At 50.0% G+C, this 18,385-nt stretch overlaps 1 protein-coding gene across 1 annotated transcript in view; it reads left to right on the top strand.

Annotated features, from left to right (window-relative positions):
• The window catches only part of RERE (arginine-glutamic acid dipeptide repeats), a 307,198-nt gene that overhangs the window by 229,186 nt on the left and 59,627 nt on the right, over positions 1–18,385 (top strand). The window contains 1 exon segment of the mRNA XM_044445541.1: positions 18,212–18,292. Coding sequence (XP_044301476.1) covers positions 18,212–18,292 — 81 coding nt within the window.

Here is an 18,385-nt window from a genome sequence, read left to right as displayed (position 1 = left end):
CCCTGGCCGCCGAGCACTTTGCCTTTCCCGGCGGCTCTAGTTAACGACTCTAGCCAGCTCCAGTGCAGCTCAGATGGAAGCAGGAGCAACGACCAGGCTGCTGCTGCTTTTGCCTGGTCAGGTAGCTGTTTACTCGTAGATGAATCGGAGACGAACATTTTCTCATTTTATTTACCCGTCACTTTCAGCTCCACCTTTCGTGCCTGCCTCTGGTGTCTGCCAGGCAGTGCTCGTGAGCCCATCTTTTGATAGCCCCTCTGGATAGGTAGTTTATTAAATGTTACATTTCTTAAAAAACCAAGGATGCCAGCGTGCTGTGAGGCAAAGCACGGTCCTCCAGTGCCGTCTTTATTCATTTGCTCCAACTGCTTCTATATCTCACCCTTTTTCTTTCTGCAAAGATCCTAAGGCAGTTGAAATGGTTCTGCTCCTCCCTGTCTGATCCCCGCGACAGCCCTGCAAGGGAGGTGAGTCTGAGTCATCCGCTGAGCTTCGTGGGGACTAGAACTCTCAGGTCCAGTCCGGCGCACTGAGCGCAAGGTCACACTGGCTCCCCCCGGGTTGGAAAGGGTGGTTTTGTGTCACCTCTGCCTTGTACTTAGATTTTTGAGCAGGTGACTTTCCTTTAAGCCTCAACGCTTCGCCTTCTGGGAAGTGAGTGAGTAGAATGCCAAAGGTGGAACTGGAGGTTTGGAGCCTGGAAAGATGTTTAAGCAGGCAGATCCAGGGCCGGCATCCCGTGCTCATGAAGCAACAACTGCCAGCCGCAGCATACAAAAAGGCTCTTTACCAACAGTACTCTTTACTGTTATGGAATCCTAACAGTCTCATTTAGCCCTAAAAAGGCATTGCCAGACCCCCTTGAGCCTTGTGGTTCTATTGCAAATTGCTGTAAGGTCTACCAGTAGATCCTAATCGGCCCACGCCTGAAGAAAACGGAAGAGCTGGGAATGGGATGGAGTTGCTTGACTTCAGTTATCAGATGGTGGTCAGGACAAGCTCTGACTTGGCTGCATGTCTAGTTAAGCCCACAAAATAATCCCAACTTGCATCCTTTGACATTAGAGACAAATACGAAATTTTCACTTTCTGCTCTTTAAGGAGATTTATTTCTTCCCTCTTTGGAACAGCTGCAGCACGGTGCCAGTTCATTAAAGGAGCTTTACAAAAAGAGCCTCTGTTCCTTTCCCCTTCTCTCTCCGCTTTCATTGTCATGAACAAAAAAGAAAAAAAGAGAGTGTGTAACAAAACACAGAAAAACAGTTGGTGTGCTTGCATGAAAAGCGGCACAGTTTCATGGAGAAGGCCCTGAACCCACCCAGATCTCCCAGGGACTATAGAAATATTGTCAGCTGCTGTGGAAATTGATTCAGGGTAGGCAGCAAAAGAAGGTGGCATCTTGCTAAACGGATGGAAATCCAAGCACTCCCCTCCCAAGTTTGTGAAGGCTTTTGGGCTCAGCGTTGGCAGATCCGTCCTGCAGAGGATGGACAGGACCTGAGACATATCTGGCTGCATCTTGGACAGACAATAGGTAGTCCACGCACCTCTGGAGTGACCACCTAATCCAAGAATAATTAAGGATAGCAACAACCATGGTGGCAAAGATCATTATTCTTGTTGTGCAGCAGATTTCCTCTTTGTTGTGTGTATTGTTATATCCTCCTTGCAAGGGACCCGAGACTGTTCTCCTCCTCTCCATCTTATCTTTACAAGAACCCTGTGAAGTAGGTGAGGCTGAGAGTCCGCGACTGGCCCAGAATCGCCCATGGAGCTTCATGGCCAGGCGGCGACTTGGGCCAGCTATGCCACTGAGGTCTTGCCTTGGTCACCTCAGCTGCCAATTCGGGCTGCGAATCTGTCTCCTCCTCCCTCCACCACTTCGGTGCAGGAGGACCTTGATGAGGTGGGCATGGTCTGCCAGCCGTCTCGCACCAGGTCGCTTGCTGCTCCTCCCTCGGGTTTGCCCCTCGAGCCTCTGCTGAGCAGCTGCCTGCCTTTGGAAACCTGAGGGTGCTCTGGGGCCACCACTATCACAGGGCGGCTGCTGAGAGGAGGCGCTCCTCCTCCCAGTGCCATTGTGCTGAGAGCACCTGGGAAGCCTTCAGCCAAGGTAGCTGAGAGCCCAGCAATGAGCAAGGGACTTCCCGCAAGCCAGGGAGCAGTTTTGGGAGGGAGGAGCCAGAATCCAGCCAGTGGAGAGCCCAGCGTGGCATCGGCCGTAGCCCTGTCTGCCCAGCCTGGTGCTCTCCAGATGCTTTGGGCTGCTGTGTGATGGAGGGGCGATCTTTCGGCATCCTTCCTGTCTTGTCTGAATAATTGGCCGCCCATTTTCTTGCATCATTCTAGTATGATTGTTCCAGTCGCTGCCAGCACCACATTGTCTAGCCCACCTTTCTCTTGGACGGATCCCACAGCAGCTTAGGAGGTTTACAAGCATATAAACTGTGCTTGTTTGGAAGTCACAGAAATTGGGGGAAATATCGAATACATATATTGGTATGTATGACACTTGGGTCTTCTGGGATGGCAGTGAAACGAAGACCCCAAAATCGGTGTTTGCAGTATACATCCATCTTGGCTTTGCTGAAGCACAGGTAGGGGAGCTAGAAGGCAGCAGCGGAGAGACCCAGTGCTCTTTGACGGAGGAGGTGTGGGTATGGCTGTTCCGGACCGGTTGTACTACATATGTTTCTTATTACCCTTGCTCTATATTTAGAATTTTCCTCTCGACATGTTCCTTCCTCTGCAGAGTTAACTGGCTGTTTGGAAGTTTCCAGTTCTGAGGATCAAAAACATTTCTGCATATGTGAGCGCTAATCCGGTTTATGGGAACATAAAGCCACAAAGCAAGGAGTAGCTAATATATCATGGGCTTTTTAGGATTTCACTTCTGTCAGCTCACTGTAGGAGATTTTGGCATGTATTATCCAGGACTGTTAAGTGTACTGAGAGAAGTATTGCTTAAGCCAGGCTTGCTTGATCTCAAACCTTGTGACTCCAGACCAGCAATGACAGTATGTCCATTTTTGTTTTGCTTTTAAATTATCGCTTAGAAGTGGCTCCTGAAAGACTTAAGTCTTAGATGGCATTTTAAATCAGGTCAGGTGGGAATTTGTTTTCTGCACAAGGCAATTTTAATCAGAACTTGAACGAGATGCATTAGAGTGTTTTTCAGCAGTGGGAAAATATTTGCTGGGGGTTGGGCTGGATCTGGAACATACTGGATATTGGTTCTTGTTGATTCCTAATGTCCTCTGGGCATTCCTCCAATTTGTGCCCTCAAACAATACTTTAAAAAGAAAGAACCTCTGTTCCATCTCCATGCCCTTGCTGATGTAAAGAGACTGACAAGAAACCAGCAGCTCCTTTATCCCAGCTCTCCCCAGTCTGGTGTTGGGCCGCAGCTCCCATCATTCCTAGTCGGCCAGTTCCCTAACCCAAACCCAGTTGGTCGTCCTTTCTGGAGCTGAGCAACTAGGCTTCTAAACAGGCACTCTCAGATTCCCTGTGGTAAGAATGTGAACCTAGGCCAGGGAGCCATAAAAATAGTAGTCGTCCTCCTCCTACCGTCCATTTTAAGCCACAGGCAAAGGTAAGAAAGCCAACTAGCAACCATCTTCATCATAATGCAAGTAACAATACTTACTCATTTATTAGCACTCAGAGTTCTCTGCATATATTTCTTCTGGGCCATTTCCTCAGGCATCTTGTCAGCTGACTGGGCATCATCATCATCATATTGGAGAGGCGAAGCTGAGGCTAGGAGACCACCTTCCCCAAGACCCCCAGCAGTCTGCTCCTCTTGCATGCTTCCTTGGGGCCAAGTCCTCCTGCATTCAGGGGTAGAACTGCCCCTGTGGACGAGTGGGGATGAGATCCAAGGCAGTGGCCCTCTTGTTCGGGGCTGAGTCCGTTTGCAGCTGCTTCGATGACCAGCTCATTGTTTGGTTGCATTTGCTGAGCTGTTCCTTCTGCATTGGGGTGTTGAACCCGTGGGCCTGTGGGAACCCTCTCGGGCAGCATTTCCATGCTGGGCAGGGCCACTCCACCAACATTTTGCAGCTTGGAGCTTTTACTGCCAGCAACTATAACTTCAGAGAGCGATTTCTGCCATTTTGGAAGGGTTAAAAGCTCCAGAATTACCAAGGCCACCACTCAAGGATTGGTGGCTGTGAGGATGGAGATGAGGCCAGGGAAGGAAGCGTGTCCTTCTGGGGAACCCTGGCCGGCTGGATTGGGCCTTCAGGCAGACTGGATTGAGCCCTGGGACTGGAGCTCACTCTGCAGCGGGAGTACCCTTTACAGAAGCCTTGGTTTCGGAAAGAGCCGGCCACTGCGTGTCCAGGTGGTTCGGGCTGTTGTCACATACCTGCCTGTGAGTATAAAAAGCCGCCAAACAAACACCCTTCTGAGTCTTTTGATCTGTTCTAGAACGTCAGCAGCACCTTGTATATTGTTTAATCTGCTGTCGCTTCTAATCCTCGAGCCCCGTTTGATCCCGGCCCCAGCGCTTGGGAGCCCCGCTGCAGGCTTCGCTCTTAGATTAGTGCTCCCGGTGCGCTGTTGACTTTATCGCGTTTACCGGATCACATTGCTTGTTTCCATACAGCCGTCTGATCGCAGCCTCCCTGCAGCTTTTGAACAATTAGTAATTGAGCGGCGAGCGTGCGTGAGTGCCCGCCTGTGCGTGCTCATTACAATAGCCTTTTTGATTTTGATTTTTTCGCCATGGAGCCGCGTTTAGCAAGGAGCAAAAGGGGTGGCGTTTTGACAGCGGTGCGGGTTGCGGGGAGGGGGGGAGCTGCTCCTGAAACAAATTTTTTGACAGAGAGAAGTCTCTTGTTTTCTGCCTCTCGGCTGTTTGTCAGCAGTTCTCAGACTTCCCTCTTGTGCGGGTTGCCTGGCAACTCGGGGCTGGAGCGATCGCGCCGCGGCGGTTGGCGGATGATTTATCGAGGAGGCCGCAAGTGCAGCGAGCCCAGGAGGCAGGAACGGACTGTTAACAGGAGCTGACATGAAATGTTGAGCACAGGGAAGCTTAGCAAGGGCGGCCTTCGACGTGTCGTCAAGGGGAGGTGTAATGGAAATACACGGAGTCGATAATCAAGGGCCAGCTATTAGAGGGGAAAAATAAATACTCTTCATTTACGGATAATTGATTTACCGTTGGCATGCTGCTCAGGGCAAGGCGGAGGGTTCTGTAGGGCAACCGGTGTGGCTGCAAGCGGTCGGACCCTTCTCTTTCTCTTTCTCCCATCAGACTTGGAATTTATTTCCAAGTAGATTTCCACACATGTAAAAATAGTTCTGCCAGTTTGAAAAGTTGGCTTGGAATATAAGGTCAGTGGCCTGACAGCTCTGAACTTGGAGGGGACCATGTAATGATTCTCTCTCTCTTGCACCAGCATCGGGGGAAAAAGGGTTTTAGACATTTTGTCGTCTTTGATAATCATGGCGGTTTTTCAATTTGATCCTTCTATGCTGCAGAAAGGAATACGGGGAGATTGGCAACGGCATTCGACTGGTAGTATGTTTTGTGGCAAGGAGCGAAAATGGCTCATTTCTCAAATTACCCTTGTATTTTGATGCTGATGATTAATCATCATCATTGTCCCAGTCTGAGCAACATTAAACCCAGTTGTCTTTCCCCCACCCCTCCTTAAATTTCGTACCAGAGATTGAAGTCAGAATTAAAGTGTTGAATTAAGCCAGAGAACAAGGATGGGTGTGGGTTGCAACCATTTGCCTTTGAAGTAATTCTGTTGATTTTTATTATCATCAGATGAAGCTTGGTTTTTTTTAATGTGGGGAAAGGAGGAGGTGATGAATTCCTTCCTTAGCCTTAATGGGGAACTGAGTGTGTATTTTTTCTGCATTTATATCCCAACCTTTCTCCAAGGAGCTCAGGGGTTTCCCTGTATTTTATTTTCACAACAACCCTGTGCGGTAGAGTAGGCTGAGAACAAGATTGACTGGCTCAGGGTTACCCAGCGAGCTTCATGACCAAGTGGTGACTTGAGCCTGGATCCCTCCAGCCACCTTTAAGAACCAGATTGAACTGGCTGGCTCTGACATGAAGGTTTGGCACGGGTGGCAAAAGCAGCTCACCACTGCTCAGCAGGAGAGGTGACATGCAGTGATTTTCCGGCGATGGGCCCCTCTTCCTGGACCTACCCAGGTTCCCCCTGGGCCGACTCTAACCCTCCTGAAAAGGTTTTGGCTTTGGGCAAGCACAGATCTGGTGGGAGCAACTGCATGCAATTTTATACTCTGCTCGCTTCCCCGTGGGGATAGAAAATATAAACTCCTCTGAAAGATTTAGATCATGGCTGTCAATATCCTTAATCGCCAGGTCGTGATGGAGAATGTGCTCCGAGAGAGAGCATCAGCAAAGTGTTCTGCAGATCGGCCTGGTCAGGGTGGCCTGCGTGCCAGTCCACGAACTTTCACTCCACGTCACTCGGAGGCTTTGTGTGCCCTGGCCTGGGCCATATGCAGAATTCCCTCTCTCCGCCCGTGCGCCCATTGTTCATGCTTGCCGGGTACACCGTTGCGGGTGTTCCTGCGTGTTCCTCGTTCAGCACGCAGCAAGCCCAGCGTGTGCTCGCGCGTGCATGGAAATTAGTTTCTGCAATAATCAACAGCGAATATGCCTGGGAAAGAAAGGCTACCCCGCGTGCCATCCGATTTAGCCAAGCAAGTATGCAAATGTGCTTATTAATGTGTTTGCATTTGGCACAAATATTACACATCTAATCTGTTTATATATGTAATTTACACACAGCTGTGCTCACGCTTGCTTAATGCCAATATTTTCCAGCGGGCAAAGGGGTGGTTCGGCGGGAGGCCTATTGTTGCAAACAAAAGCCCCGCAGCTTAGTGTGGTGGAAGTGGAGCTGATTACCATCCCGGGCTGCTTTGGCATTCCCTCGAGGGAGGCCATTGTAGTGACAGCCCAGCCGTGTCTATCAGTAGACAGAGCACCGAAAACAACAGAGAGGAGGTGGCCTGGCTCATGCATCCCATAGCTGGCATTGGGCAACACCCTTATTTCTGGTTAACGCTACATTATTTTCCCAAGAGACTCAGGCAGTATGTGCTAGTGGCTACAGCATGAGTTTGCCACAGACATTGTGAATGTGCTGAACGACCAGCATCCTTGCCAGGACACTGGGCAGCCTGTGGTCTCAGTCTGACCTGTAAACTGCTGTTAGTTGTTAGCCTAAACCCCTCTAAACCAGCGTCATGCTGGAAGGAAAACTGCAAGCGACACAGGAAGCGTAGGAAGCGGTCTTATCTGCGTCAGGGGGTTGGCCTAAGCAGCGTGGCGTCTTCTGCTCCGATGGCCAGTGGCTTTCCATGGTGTTAGGCGGGAGTCCTCCCCAGCCCTCTCTGGAGCTGTCGTGTTGATCCTGGGACCTTCCGCCCGGGACGGGCAGGGGCTTCATCACCGGCCTTCCCAAACACACAACTCTTTGGGTACCATCAGCGGGTTAACTCTCTGCTGTCCAGGGAGTACCCTTCTGTACTAATTCCTTCCTGACCCAGACAACCTATTGGCCCAGTCTTTGATTCTATACCAATGAATACGTGATCTGGGGCCCAGTTTTTTCTCTTCCAGGTTGTAATAATTGGAGTGGGAAGGTAAAGGTGTGTTTGTGGCTTTGCTTTATATTTATATGCTGCTAGCTGTAGCATTCATTTCTTTTAAAATGGGAGTGTTAACGTAGGGGGGAAGTCTTTTTTGGTATTTATAAGTTCCCACGTAAAGTTGCAAAACAACAAAACTTCAGTGTGATAACTTGCTCAAGCTTTTGTCATAATGGAAGTTGCAGCAAAGCTTTGGAAGGGACTCTATTGCTGCAAACCTTGTTCCAAACCCTACATGAAAGGTTTGGTAATGTCGTAACGATCAAAGCATTTTTGACGCTTGAGGGAACATTCTTTGAGGGAGTATTATAGTGGAGGTAAATGTCTGGTTTTCATATTGTATGTGTGTATCTATATGTGCATAGATGGCGTATCCCATATCCCCTGTCTTCAGAAAGGGTGGTCCTTGTGCAGTTAGACTGGGCTGGGAAAGGAGGAAGGCCGAACAGGGAAAGGTTTCCTATCCACTGTGTTGACCCCTGAGGTATGAAAGAAGAGCATTTTGAATTGTCCCCCCGAAGTCCTATGGGGGCGGCGGGCTGTTGTTGGCACATGTTGCAAGTGGAGAGGAGCACACCGGCAGCGAGGACTCACCTTTAGGGTGACTGGCCTTTGTTTTTGGGTTCTCCGTTGCTGTGGGGAAGGCTGGGAATCCTTTCACAAGACCAGTGGGCCCCTCACCAGGCTGCAGTAGCTCAGCTTCTCAGGGGGGCGAGCATGCTCCGTGGACTGCTGACAAGGAGTTGCGTAAACTTCCAGTATATATTTTTTCCTGGACTGTTTTGGCTGCTTGGTTGGGGATTGTCGCTTACCTTCTGTGCATCCCCAGAGTTCCTTGCTTATTGCTCAGTAATGAATTAGGTTAGGTTTTTTAACCACTCTGCATGACCTAACCAATATGGCTGGGGCTGACTCTTTGGAGCAGTTGGTTGCACTGGCAACGAAGCATCCCGCAGTCAGGGAAAGGCTGCCCCAGAGGCACTCCCAGCAAGACCTCCAGGCAGGGTCCAGGCGCTGGATTTCGACGGCTGCGTCCGCTGGCAGGCTCTGTTCCCTTGAGAATGGGAATCCTGGTGCATGGCCTCAGTCGCAGCCTCCGTAATGGCATTATCGCCACATTGATAAACATGCCATCTGAGCTCCCTTAGTCGGAACATAATGGCTTTGTGTATCTTGTCGTGCCATTTGTTTCGGCAGATAAAATATGGGGCCTACAAGCAACACATATGCAAACATTAGCATGCTTGTTTCTAGCCGCTTCTTGGTTATTTATAGTCCCCTGTTTACACATTGTGGCAGGGATACCAGAGAACCCAATAAATTATGTCGCAGAGGGAACGCGGGGAAGCGTCAGCTTGTAAAATGGCATTAGGAGACCTTGTGTTCTAACCGTTCAGTAGCCATGGCAACCGTTTTTGTGAAGCACCTATCTGCATTGTCTATCAGCGATGGCCGCTGACCCATCAAGCTGCAGAATTTCTCTATAAAAAGTACTGTCCCAGATATTCCACGTTCGTGTGCGCGCATGTGTGCTTTTTTAATCTCCTGAAGCTGTTCATTTTTGTCAAGGCCTTCAACGGTGTTAATTGCAGCAAGGCCGCCGCTGCAAACGGTAGCTATAAACCTGGGTTGCTCATATTTTTCGTTGTCACCAGCAGCACAAACAAACCGATACACAAAGAAGGATTTTGAAAGGAAACGGCAGAAGTGGCAGATTGGCAAATGCTTAGAGCAGAAGGGAGGGCGCTGGTGCGTCTTCTCAACACCCGTTGCACATAGCGGTTGTGCGGATTGTGGCCTTGGGGTAACGTTTGGTTGGCCTTGACAACCTGAAATCGTGTACTCAAAGCACTAAAAAGAGTTACTTTACTGCTTAAAATCCCTTAATGGCCTGTTGTATTTGAAATCCTGGGAATTAAGAAAAGATGAATTCATCTCCCCAAGTCATCCTCCTTTTGCCTCCTCAGATGTACTTAAGGCTGAATGATGCTAATGATTCCTCTGGAACCAGAAAGCTGCTGCGATTTCAGAGTAACGTGACGTTGTAGCATAGTAGCTGGCACAGAGACCCGGAACTGCCACATCTGAATTCAGAGTTTTGGTTGGCCACAGAGTGCACTTGGTTGACCTTGGGCCCAGCCTGCCCTACCTCTTAGGACCGTTGTAAACAAAGGGACGGAAAGAGGAACGTGGCAAGGGTGTACTGTCTTGGGTTCAACGGCGAGGTAATAAATTCACATGATACGATGTACGTGGTGCAAGGCGTTTCCATCTCCTTTGAAGAGTCTGGTGCCTGGGGCAAGGGGGAAATGCCTCTGCTGCCCACCTGGTTGATGTGAAGAGTGGTGGCAGCAAATTTTGGGGCAGGGAGATGAGGACGGGAGGCCATCTCTGCAAGCCTGAGCCCTGAGGTGCAGCTCCGGGCTCCTGCTTCTTTGTGTCTGGCATGAAATGCCTCAGGAGTAGCTCAGGCCCATGACCGCCAGTCCCGGAAGCCGACTGCTATTTCTCCCCTACCCTCCTGTTTTATTAGGGACTAGCCCTGACCCATTTATGGCTTTGCCATGAATATCCACTTTTTAATGTTGCGGGCCATGTTCCTTATAGGCAGTTGAAGCCAGCGGTTCTTTGGCGCCTCCCCTCCCTTCCCTTCCCTTCCCTTCCCTTCCCTTCCCTTCCCTTCCCTTCCCTTCCCTTCCCTTCCCTGAAACACCCTCTTGTCTTGCTTTCCCTCCCCACCCTGCAGGCACCTGGCAGAGGGTCAGATTGTTCTTGCCAGGGGTCTGAACTGATCATTAGCATGGAGTGTTTGGAATTGGGCCAAGGTTGCCCAGCTCCAGGGCTATCTGTCCCTAGGTCATGGGGATTAGTGGTTATGCTGACTCGTTATGGCTCCTGCCCATTTTACTTGGTCTAGGGTGATTGACAGGGAAGATTCAGAGGTAACTGTGCCACCTTGTTTTTCGGAGAAGGGAGTTCTCGCATCCTTGTCTTGAAAAGTCACTGTTCGAAGGCAAAATGTCTGTTGATTTCGGGGAACTGTGCTGTGACCCTGGTGGAGCTTTCAGAAGTGTGCCTCAAGCATCAATTCCTCCTGAGATAGGCAGATTTTTTCCTTCTGTCCTTATTTTTTCCCTCATCTTAAGACATGAATGAAACTGTAAAGATGATACCATATGCATTGAAAGGGGGTAATCTGTGAGCAGTGTATCTCTCCCCCCCCCACCCCACAAAAGAAAAACACATTTTAGCAGATCATCACTGTGGGAATAGACGCCTGCATTTTCTATTTCTCTGTAGGGATTCCTGTTGTCACTTGGATAGAACATGAAAGCAATTCAGAGATTGCTTTTGTAGCAAACACTTAATCAGAGGAGGTGGAAGATGTAAAGTGGGGAAAAGCTTTGGGGAGCGCAGAAGTGAATATTATAATAAAGTTGAATATTTTACAAGCTGACATAACTCTTCTAACATAGCAATGACTTCTAAGATCCACCTTCCAATTCCTTGGCTTCCTATTTTAAATATCAAAAGCAAGTGTCACATGGGTGGAAGAAACTCAGGAGTGAGTCTCTTTCCTGTGTTCAAGCTCTGAACAGGTTACTTCAGTAGCCCAACTGGCGTTGCCCATGATAATGGGGGTGGGAGAGGAGGTTTTGTAGAACAGCCCCCTGCCCAAACAAGTTAGTTGAAGATTGAGTGTCGTCAGTTGCTACACAAAGCTTACAGGGGTGTTAGAATAGTGCGTTCGGATCGAATTGTGGGCAGGATCGAATTGAATGCCTGTTCCACACTGCAGCCTTCGTTGCACGTCCAACTGAATATCATAAATGGCAAGATTAGGTATTGCAAGCAATATTTAATATTGAAACCATGTGTTTTGGATAACATACCAAGTCTGCAGCGATAACTTCATTTTGATTCATTTGCTTGCTCGCTTGTTTTTGGTTTTGTGATTTTCTGTTGTCTATAAATGCTTGATGAAATTGGAGATTTTAAAATGGGTTGTAGCAAAGACTACAGGGTATCTTGGTTACGCATGATTTTCCATTTTCCAAGTAGTGGTGGTGATGCATTTCTGTGTTGCTGGGTTGTTTTTGTCCGGACAAGTCACCTGGACCAGGGAAGCCCATAAACTGATTGTGCAATGGAACACAGGAATTTCAGTTTTTCAGAATGGAATCTTTTCAAGGGGGTATAAGGTCAGTGTGCATGTAGAAGGAAGGAGTGGAGAAAAGATGGTGTAAGCGGCTCTGTCCGTTTGGATAATAGGATGGGGCTGAGGTATCTACTCAAAGCCAGGGGATTTGCTTCCACAAGATGTCTTGACAACCAGCGACTTGGAAGGTTTTAAAAGGGGATTACACAAATTCTTGGAGGAGAAGGCAGTCCACAGCCTTGCATCGGTTGCGATGGCTCTCTGTTACCTCCAGTACCAGAGGCAGCCTCTTCTGAAGTGTTTGTGGGGGTATTGCTGGGTGCAGTTGTACTCCCCGTCCCACATCTGGCCTTCCACAAGGATCTAGCCGCCTGGCAGACTCTTGGCACGAGGTGTGGGGTCACATGGGGCTGTGATGCTCCAAGAGAAGCAAAGGTACATCCCGCCTACTGATACAATCAGAGCTGTTCTTGAGATCCAGGCTTTTTTAAACCCACGAACCCCTTTTTACTCCCTGTTTGGCTTTCACACTGCTGCTTTCAAGAGGCTTGTACTGTTCCATTCTGTCCTCAGCCTCAGCCAGTGCAATGGCCTGGGCTGGTCCTGACTGTGCAATGAATACAGGACAGTTTTATTGCGTGCCTGCATCCGTGGTGATGTTCTGTACTAAGGATGTGAGGAGTGTGGCTGTGGGGGCGGAAGACCACGTCTGTGGTCCCCAGCCTGCAGTTCCCTCGGAATCGCGTGCAAAGTGTTTCCCAGTGAGAAGGCCTCTAATGGCAGGCAACCTTTGCATGGAAGCAGCTCACTCGCCATTGAGCACTGACCTGTAAGGATGAGAGCACATGACAACCAAGTTGGATGCACCATCCAGTGTAGGGTTGGGCAACTTTTGATGCTCCAGATGTTTGGGCCTGCAGCTCCCATCCTTTCGCACCTGTGTCTGTGCTGGCTGGGGCTGAGGGAAGCTGAAAGCCAACACTTCTGGGGGGCTGCACCCCAAAAGATTGACACCCCAATCTTTTGCATGCTGGTTGGTGTGCTCTAAAATGGACCTTGCCTCTGATCTGAAATGTTCGGGCACCACTGCAGGCTTAGGATCGTATACTGGGTTTAGCTTTCCATGATCCACGGTCTTGCTTTATAAGTTTAAAACTCAGTTCGATGAACTATGGGAACCTTAGCTTAAGCAAAAGTAGCTAGATTGTGCACGATTGGCAGTTATCTTACTCCTGCCTTGTCAACTGTTCCGAAATCCACTAGATCATTCCGGCAGTCCATGAAGTTGATATGGAAAGATTTTGCTGAAGGTGGGAAGATCCAACGAAAGGAGGGCCTTCTCTCTTCGAAACTCTTCATGCTCATTTATTTTGTTAAACCTTTTGCGGGGAGGGGAAGCAACCACAATTCCCAAGTCAGTGGGCCAAGGTAAATAACTTGTCATAATGCATTTAACAAATGAGGATGCGAACCGCAGGAAAATACGCAGGAGAGGAAGGGATCTGGTTTCTTGGCAGTGGAATTACTGGAGGTTGAGAAACTGGGAAATTGGTAGATTAAATTGGGGTGGGGGAGGAAGCCACAAAAAGGTCCCCGAGCTACAAGCAAAGGTAACTAAAGCAGAAGTCTTCACGAGGACAGACCACAGAAAGGGATGTGGGGAGCGGGGAGGAAAGCTATTGAGCCTACTTAAAATAAGGAACCGTCATCCAAGAGACAAGCTTAGCATTCCGTCTCCATGCCAAAGTGGGAAATATGTTTCTTGGGTCACTTTGCTCCTCTTGTTTAAAAATAAATCTCCTGATGCCCCTGCAGCAGGTATAGATGTCAGACATCTCTGATTTCAGGACATTTCTGCTAGCCGGAGCTGGCTGGAGCAGCTCACATGGCCAGGAAAGAGTAGAAAGTCGCAGTCCCCCCAGTGCAAGTTCCATAGCACTTAAAGAGCCATGTTTTGGAATGTTTCTTCTGGCAGCTCCACTTCCTAGACCTTTATGTACTTTTTCCTTGCATTTTCCATTCGTCCCCATCAGCAGAGAGCCTTTCATAATCAAAAATTTGTTACCAGACTTTGCCAGGGCTTATTCAAGTCCTTGGCTTTCCTCCTCCCCTGTCCACCCCACTCTCTGCCCCCCCCCCCCGCCCACACACACCCATATACGCGCGCAGTCTTGCGTATGTTGACAATTACTGGGGTAAGGAAGGACTTCTTCTGAGAAAGTTATAGATATATTAAAATAGAATCATTTGGACAGTCACTTTATATTTTGGAATAAAGTAATTTTAGTTGGGGTGTGGACTTGTTTGTATCTGAGTTTTATTATCTGCTCAGGAGCCATAAGAATAAGAGCACAGGTGTCTTCAAACCTTTTATTGGATCAACAAGTCCGTATAGAACCCTGGTAAGAAGCCTTTCAGTTGGACCAGGAGTTAGAGGCAAGAATGAATATGGCTGCTGGGTGGCTGGTTTTCCTCCCAGTCTTTTGGTCTTTTAGAAAGAAGCAGCAGCTGGAGAACATCCTGAGTGTATCTACACCCCAAGTTTAGATTAGTTTTAGATGGCTTTCTATCTGTAGCCACATGAATCTGTAATTTGATTACTGAGGATGTGAACCATTCTTTGAAGATCTCAAGACACTCCTCCCAGAAATGAAATTCTCAGGGTTCCACTGGGAGAGTTAAACCAGCTTAAATGTGTACCATAGATGTTCTCGCTGTACGGAGCTTTGCTGCAAATAATGTAGAGCATAAAACAGCTCAGGCAACACCTTCCCTCTGTTCTTGTTTTGCAGTTCGGTGCTCAGTTGGAAAACTGAAAATAGAGCCACAAAAATGAGGCAGGAAGTTGCATGGGATTTTGTACCGCAACATCCAGCTGAGCCCCCTCCCTTGTCCTTCCAAGCCAGGAAGAATCAGCACAGTTCTAGAGCACGTCTTGTTGTGTTGGGAGAATAGGGTGCCACTACCACCCAGGACTGGCACCAAGGGTTGGCATGTTGGGGCACCTACTGAGGCCCTCAGCCCAGCTCTGGCCCACTGATGAGAGTCCTCAGGACCTCCTGCTCCTCTTCCTCATTGCAACCTGTTAGTTCACCTGTGTCTAGCCTTGGCCCAGGCAACGGTGGTGGTGAACAGGAGGGGCAGAAAATGCTGCAGCCTGCATGCTCACTGGTTTTAAGGCTATTGGGCAAGCAAGAGATAGCCATGATGCGAATGAGAATGAGGAGTAAGCTGGTTCTGCTACTATGTGGAAAGAAATGTACACACTCTCATAGATGCGCAAACTGGAATGAATGCAAATAACTCTGTTTGGTTTTTAAAAGGAAAGGAAAAGGTATGGTGCCCCCCACAATCTCACCCCAAAGTTGGGCACAGACTCTCTGCCATTTTAGCCCCACACAATTGGAAACACGAGGCGTGTGGGGATTTGATGATGCCCTTCTTGTAGCTGAAAGCCCCACTGGTGTTCTAATGACAGAACTCTTCATTTGTCTTGGATTCCAAACATCCTTGAGATAAATTTAGGGAATATATTGGTTGCCTTAGATCAGTTCCTAGGTTCTGGATTTTGTTCTGGGTTTATTTGCTGTCTGGGGGTTATCCATCAATTATCTCACAAAACATTTTGCTCCGTCAGCTTTGCTCTCAGTACTCAGCTGTTGGGTGTTTTTAGAAGCCCCCGTCTGCATAGAAACTTGTACAAACCTCTGGATAAAACTTGCCAGACCGGGACCCAAAGTTGCCCAGCTGATGGCTCCGTCATTGCAGCACAAGTTGAGTTAAGGACACTCAGCGCGCTTTTTTGTCCCTGATGCTTAATAACAGAGCAGGCCTTTCTCAGTCTTGTTCTCCAGATGATTTGAACGACATCTCCCAGAATGTTTGACTGTTGGCCTTGCCGGCTGAGGCAGATGGGAGTTGGAACCTGTGGAGGGCACCGGATTTGGGAAGGCTCCCAACTTACTTGTCTGGGTGGTTTTGTATTCTTGCCAGTGAGATGCGAAGACTGTCCAGTAGGGATACCTAGAAGACCCTGGACTTGGAGGGTTATGGGCATTTTGTAGGGGAAGCACAAGGGCAGGCTTCACCCCCCACTCCCTTTGTCCTGAAATTAGCATGCTGGCCAGTTTCAGCCATCCGGCTGCTCCACTTGGAATAGAGGGAATGAGACTGGAGTGCTAGGATATTTCAGGAGTGGTTGTTCCACTGCTTCCTGGAACGATCCCTTCCTGCTTCTCCAGGGTCATCCTGATGACTTCAGCAAAGCAACTCATGTGGTTCTTTCCCTGCTGGCTGTGAGGAGCTGAAGGATGGCCCAAGCCCTGTGCTCCAGGGGCTGTTCAGAAAGCCCCAGGATCATTGGCCGGCCACAACACTGCCCTCGATGTCGGCGCTCAAGGACGGAGGGTTCTGCATTTCTACCAGCCTCTACCTGAGTGGAAAAAACTGCCCGGGCAAGCCAAGGGGCCATCATTGTGGGCCAGCAAGAAATCCCACCCATGATATCTCTGCTTCCCCCAATCCGGTATCCCTTGCAGATGTGTTGCACCATAGCTCCCATTTCTGGCAGTGATGGGAGTTGTAGTCCGGCACAATGGGAAGGGCACCAGATTGCTGAGAGGCTGGCCTATGCCTTGCTGTTTAAGGCCTTAATCTGCTCTGGAAGAGTGGAGCCCCTCTGTCCCGGCGGCTTAGAAAGTTGGCTGCAAGTCAGAGAACCCACTGCTTGGCGTTTCCTCTCCTGGGTGGATCGGTCAGGAGGGCACTGCCGGCCTGCCCCGGGGTGAGTGTTCGCTGTAGTCGAGCGGGGTTGGAGCCACTCGCGGGCGGAGGGACGGGGCGCTGCCCTGTGGAAGAAGGCCTCCCCTTCCGCGCCCGTCCGTCTGCGGCACGGGGCGGTCAGCCTGCCTCCCCCCCGGGGAGGCTGCCCTCTCACGGCGGCATCGTGGCCTCGCGCCCTGCCGCTGCCGTGGCGCCGGCGGCAGAGGGCCTCGCGCGGAACCCGCGGCGGCCTCGCCGGGCCCGCGCCGAGGTGATCCAGGCCGCCTTTTGCGGCGCGCCCGGTGGCTCTCCGCGCTCGCTCGCTCGCTCGCTCGCTCGCGCTCTCTGGGCTCAGCCCAGCGCAGATCACATGTTCCGCCGCCGCCGCGGCTGCCGCTGCCTCTTCGCTTCCTTCGCCCGCTCCGCTTTTGTAGTGTCAGAGCCTCCCGGGTGACGAGCGGTTTCTGCGCCCGCCGCCGCCGCCGCCAGCGCCGGGCAGGCTCCCCCACCTGGAGGCAGGGCCAGGTTCTGGCTTTTTCCAGCCTCGGCATTGGCTGCCGCGCCGCACTTGGGCGAGGGAAGCGCCAAAGAGAGAGCCGCGCGCGGTGGCCTCGGTGGCCGCCTCGCCTCGCCTCGCCTCGGAGTTGCGCCTCGTCCCTCGGCGCGGGAGGGCGCCCCTTCGCCGCCGCCTCCAGGTGCGTGCGTGCCGTGTTCCTGCAGTCCAGCGCGCGTGTGTCTCGGGGGGGGGGGGGGAGTTGGAGACCCCCCCCCCCAGAACTTCCTTCGCCGCTTTTCGGCTCCTTCCCCCCCGGATTTCAGCCGCGCCGTGAACTCGCCACCCCCCCCCTCCACCCGCACTTCTGCCTGCCCCCGTTTGTGTGTCCGTCGCTCGTGCGTGTTTTGGAAGGGGTGGCGAGTGTCTGACCGGAGTAATCGGCAGAGGAGTGCTAGATGGGGCCGGCGCGCGAGCGGCGTGTCTTGCCGCCGCCGTGTTGTTTTTAAAGGCTTGCCCGAGTGGATCATTCGCAAAAGTGAATGGAAGATTCCGCGGCTCTGGATTTCGAAACGAAACTGCTGCTGCTTTCTTACATTTCTGGAAGGGGGAAAGCTGGTGAAACGGCATGCTCCTTTTTCCTGGAAGAAATACACTCTGAAGGCATCAGCCTTTGTATTGTTTTAACTTTCAAAGCAGCCTGGATCCTTTGCTTGTGGAAGGAGGTTTTTAACCTTTTCAGTGCTCAGCTGCTAAAGTAACTACCTTTTTGAGGATCATAAGATGAAAAAGCAATTCTCCCCTTGTTTTCTTCTCTTCATCTTTTCCTCCTCCTGCTGAAGCTGGAAATCTTCTGAAAGTTTTCACGTTTACTTTCACATCGATCAGTAGCTTGCAGTTAAAGGCCTCCAAACAAAAACACATAGCTGATGTGATTTGTGTAAAAGACACGGTTGTTTTTTAAATGCTTCCAATAGTGAACTAGGCCCGAACTGGAAAACTTGCATTTTCTCTGGAACTTACCTGGAACTTACCTGTATATTTATACATGTTTAATGGTCCCTAAGCTGGAACTTTTATCTATTGTGCTGTTTAGTGAGATTCCCCCCTCCCTCTGCTGACATTCTATTTTTGTTTTCATGCAGAAACGTTTCATTAAAGGGCTCAGACAGTATGGAAAGAACTTCTTCAGGATCCGAAAAGAGTTACTTCCCAATAAGGAGACAGTAAGTATCAGTGAACTTTACTATGTAACTTGAGCACAGGCTCACTCTCTCTCTCTCATTCTCTCTCTCTCTCTCTCTCTCTCTCTCTCTCTC

The sequence above is a fragment of the Varanus komodoensis genome, unplaced genomic scaffold, assembly GCF_004798865.1.
Source record: "Varanus komodoensis strain SLA01 unplaced genomic scaffold, ASM479886v1 scaffold48, whole genome shotgun sequence".
NCBI lineage: Eukaryota > Metazoa > Chordata > Lepidosauria > Squamata > Varanidae > Varanus > Varanus komodoensis.
The sequence above is the reverse complement of the archived record's forward strand: the minus strand, read 5'-3'. Positions and strand labels throughout refer to the sequence as shown.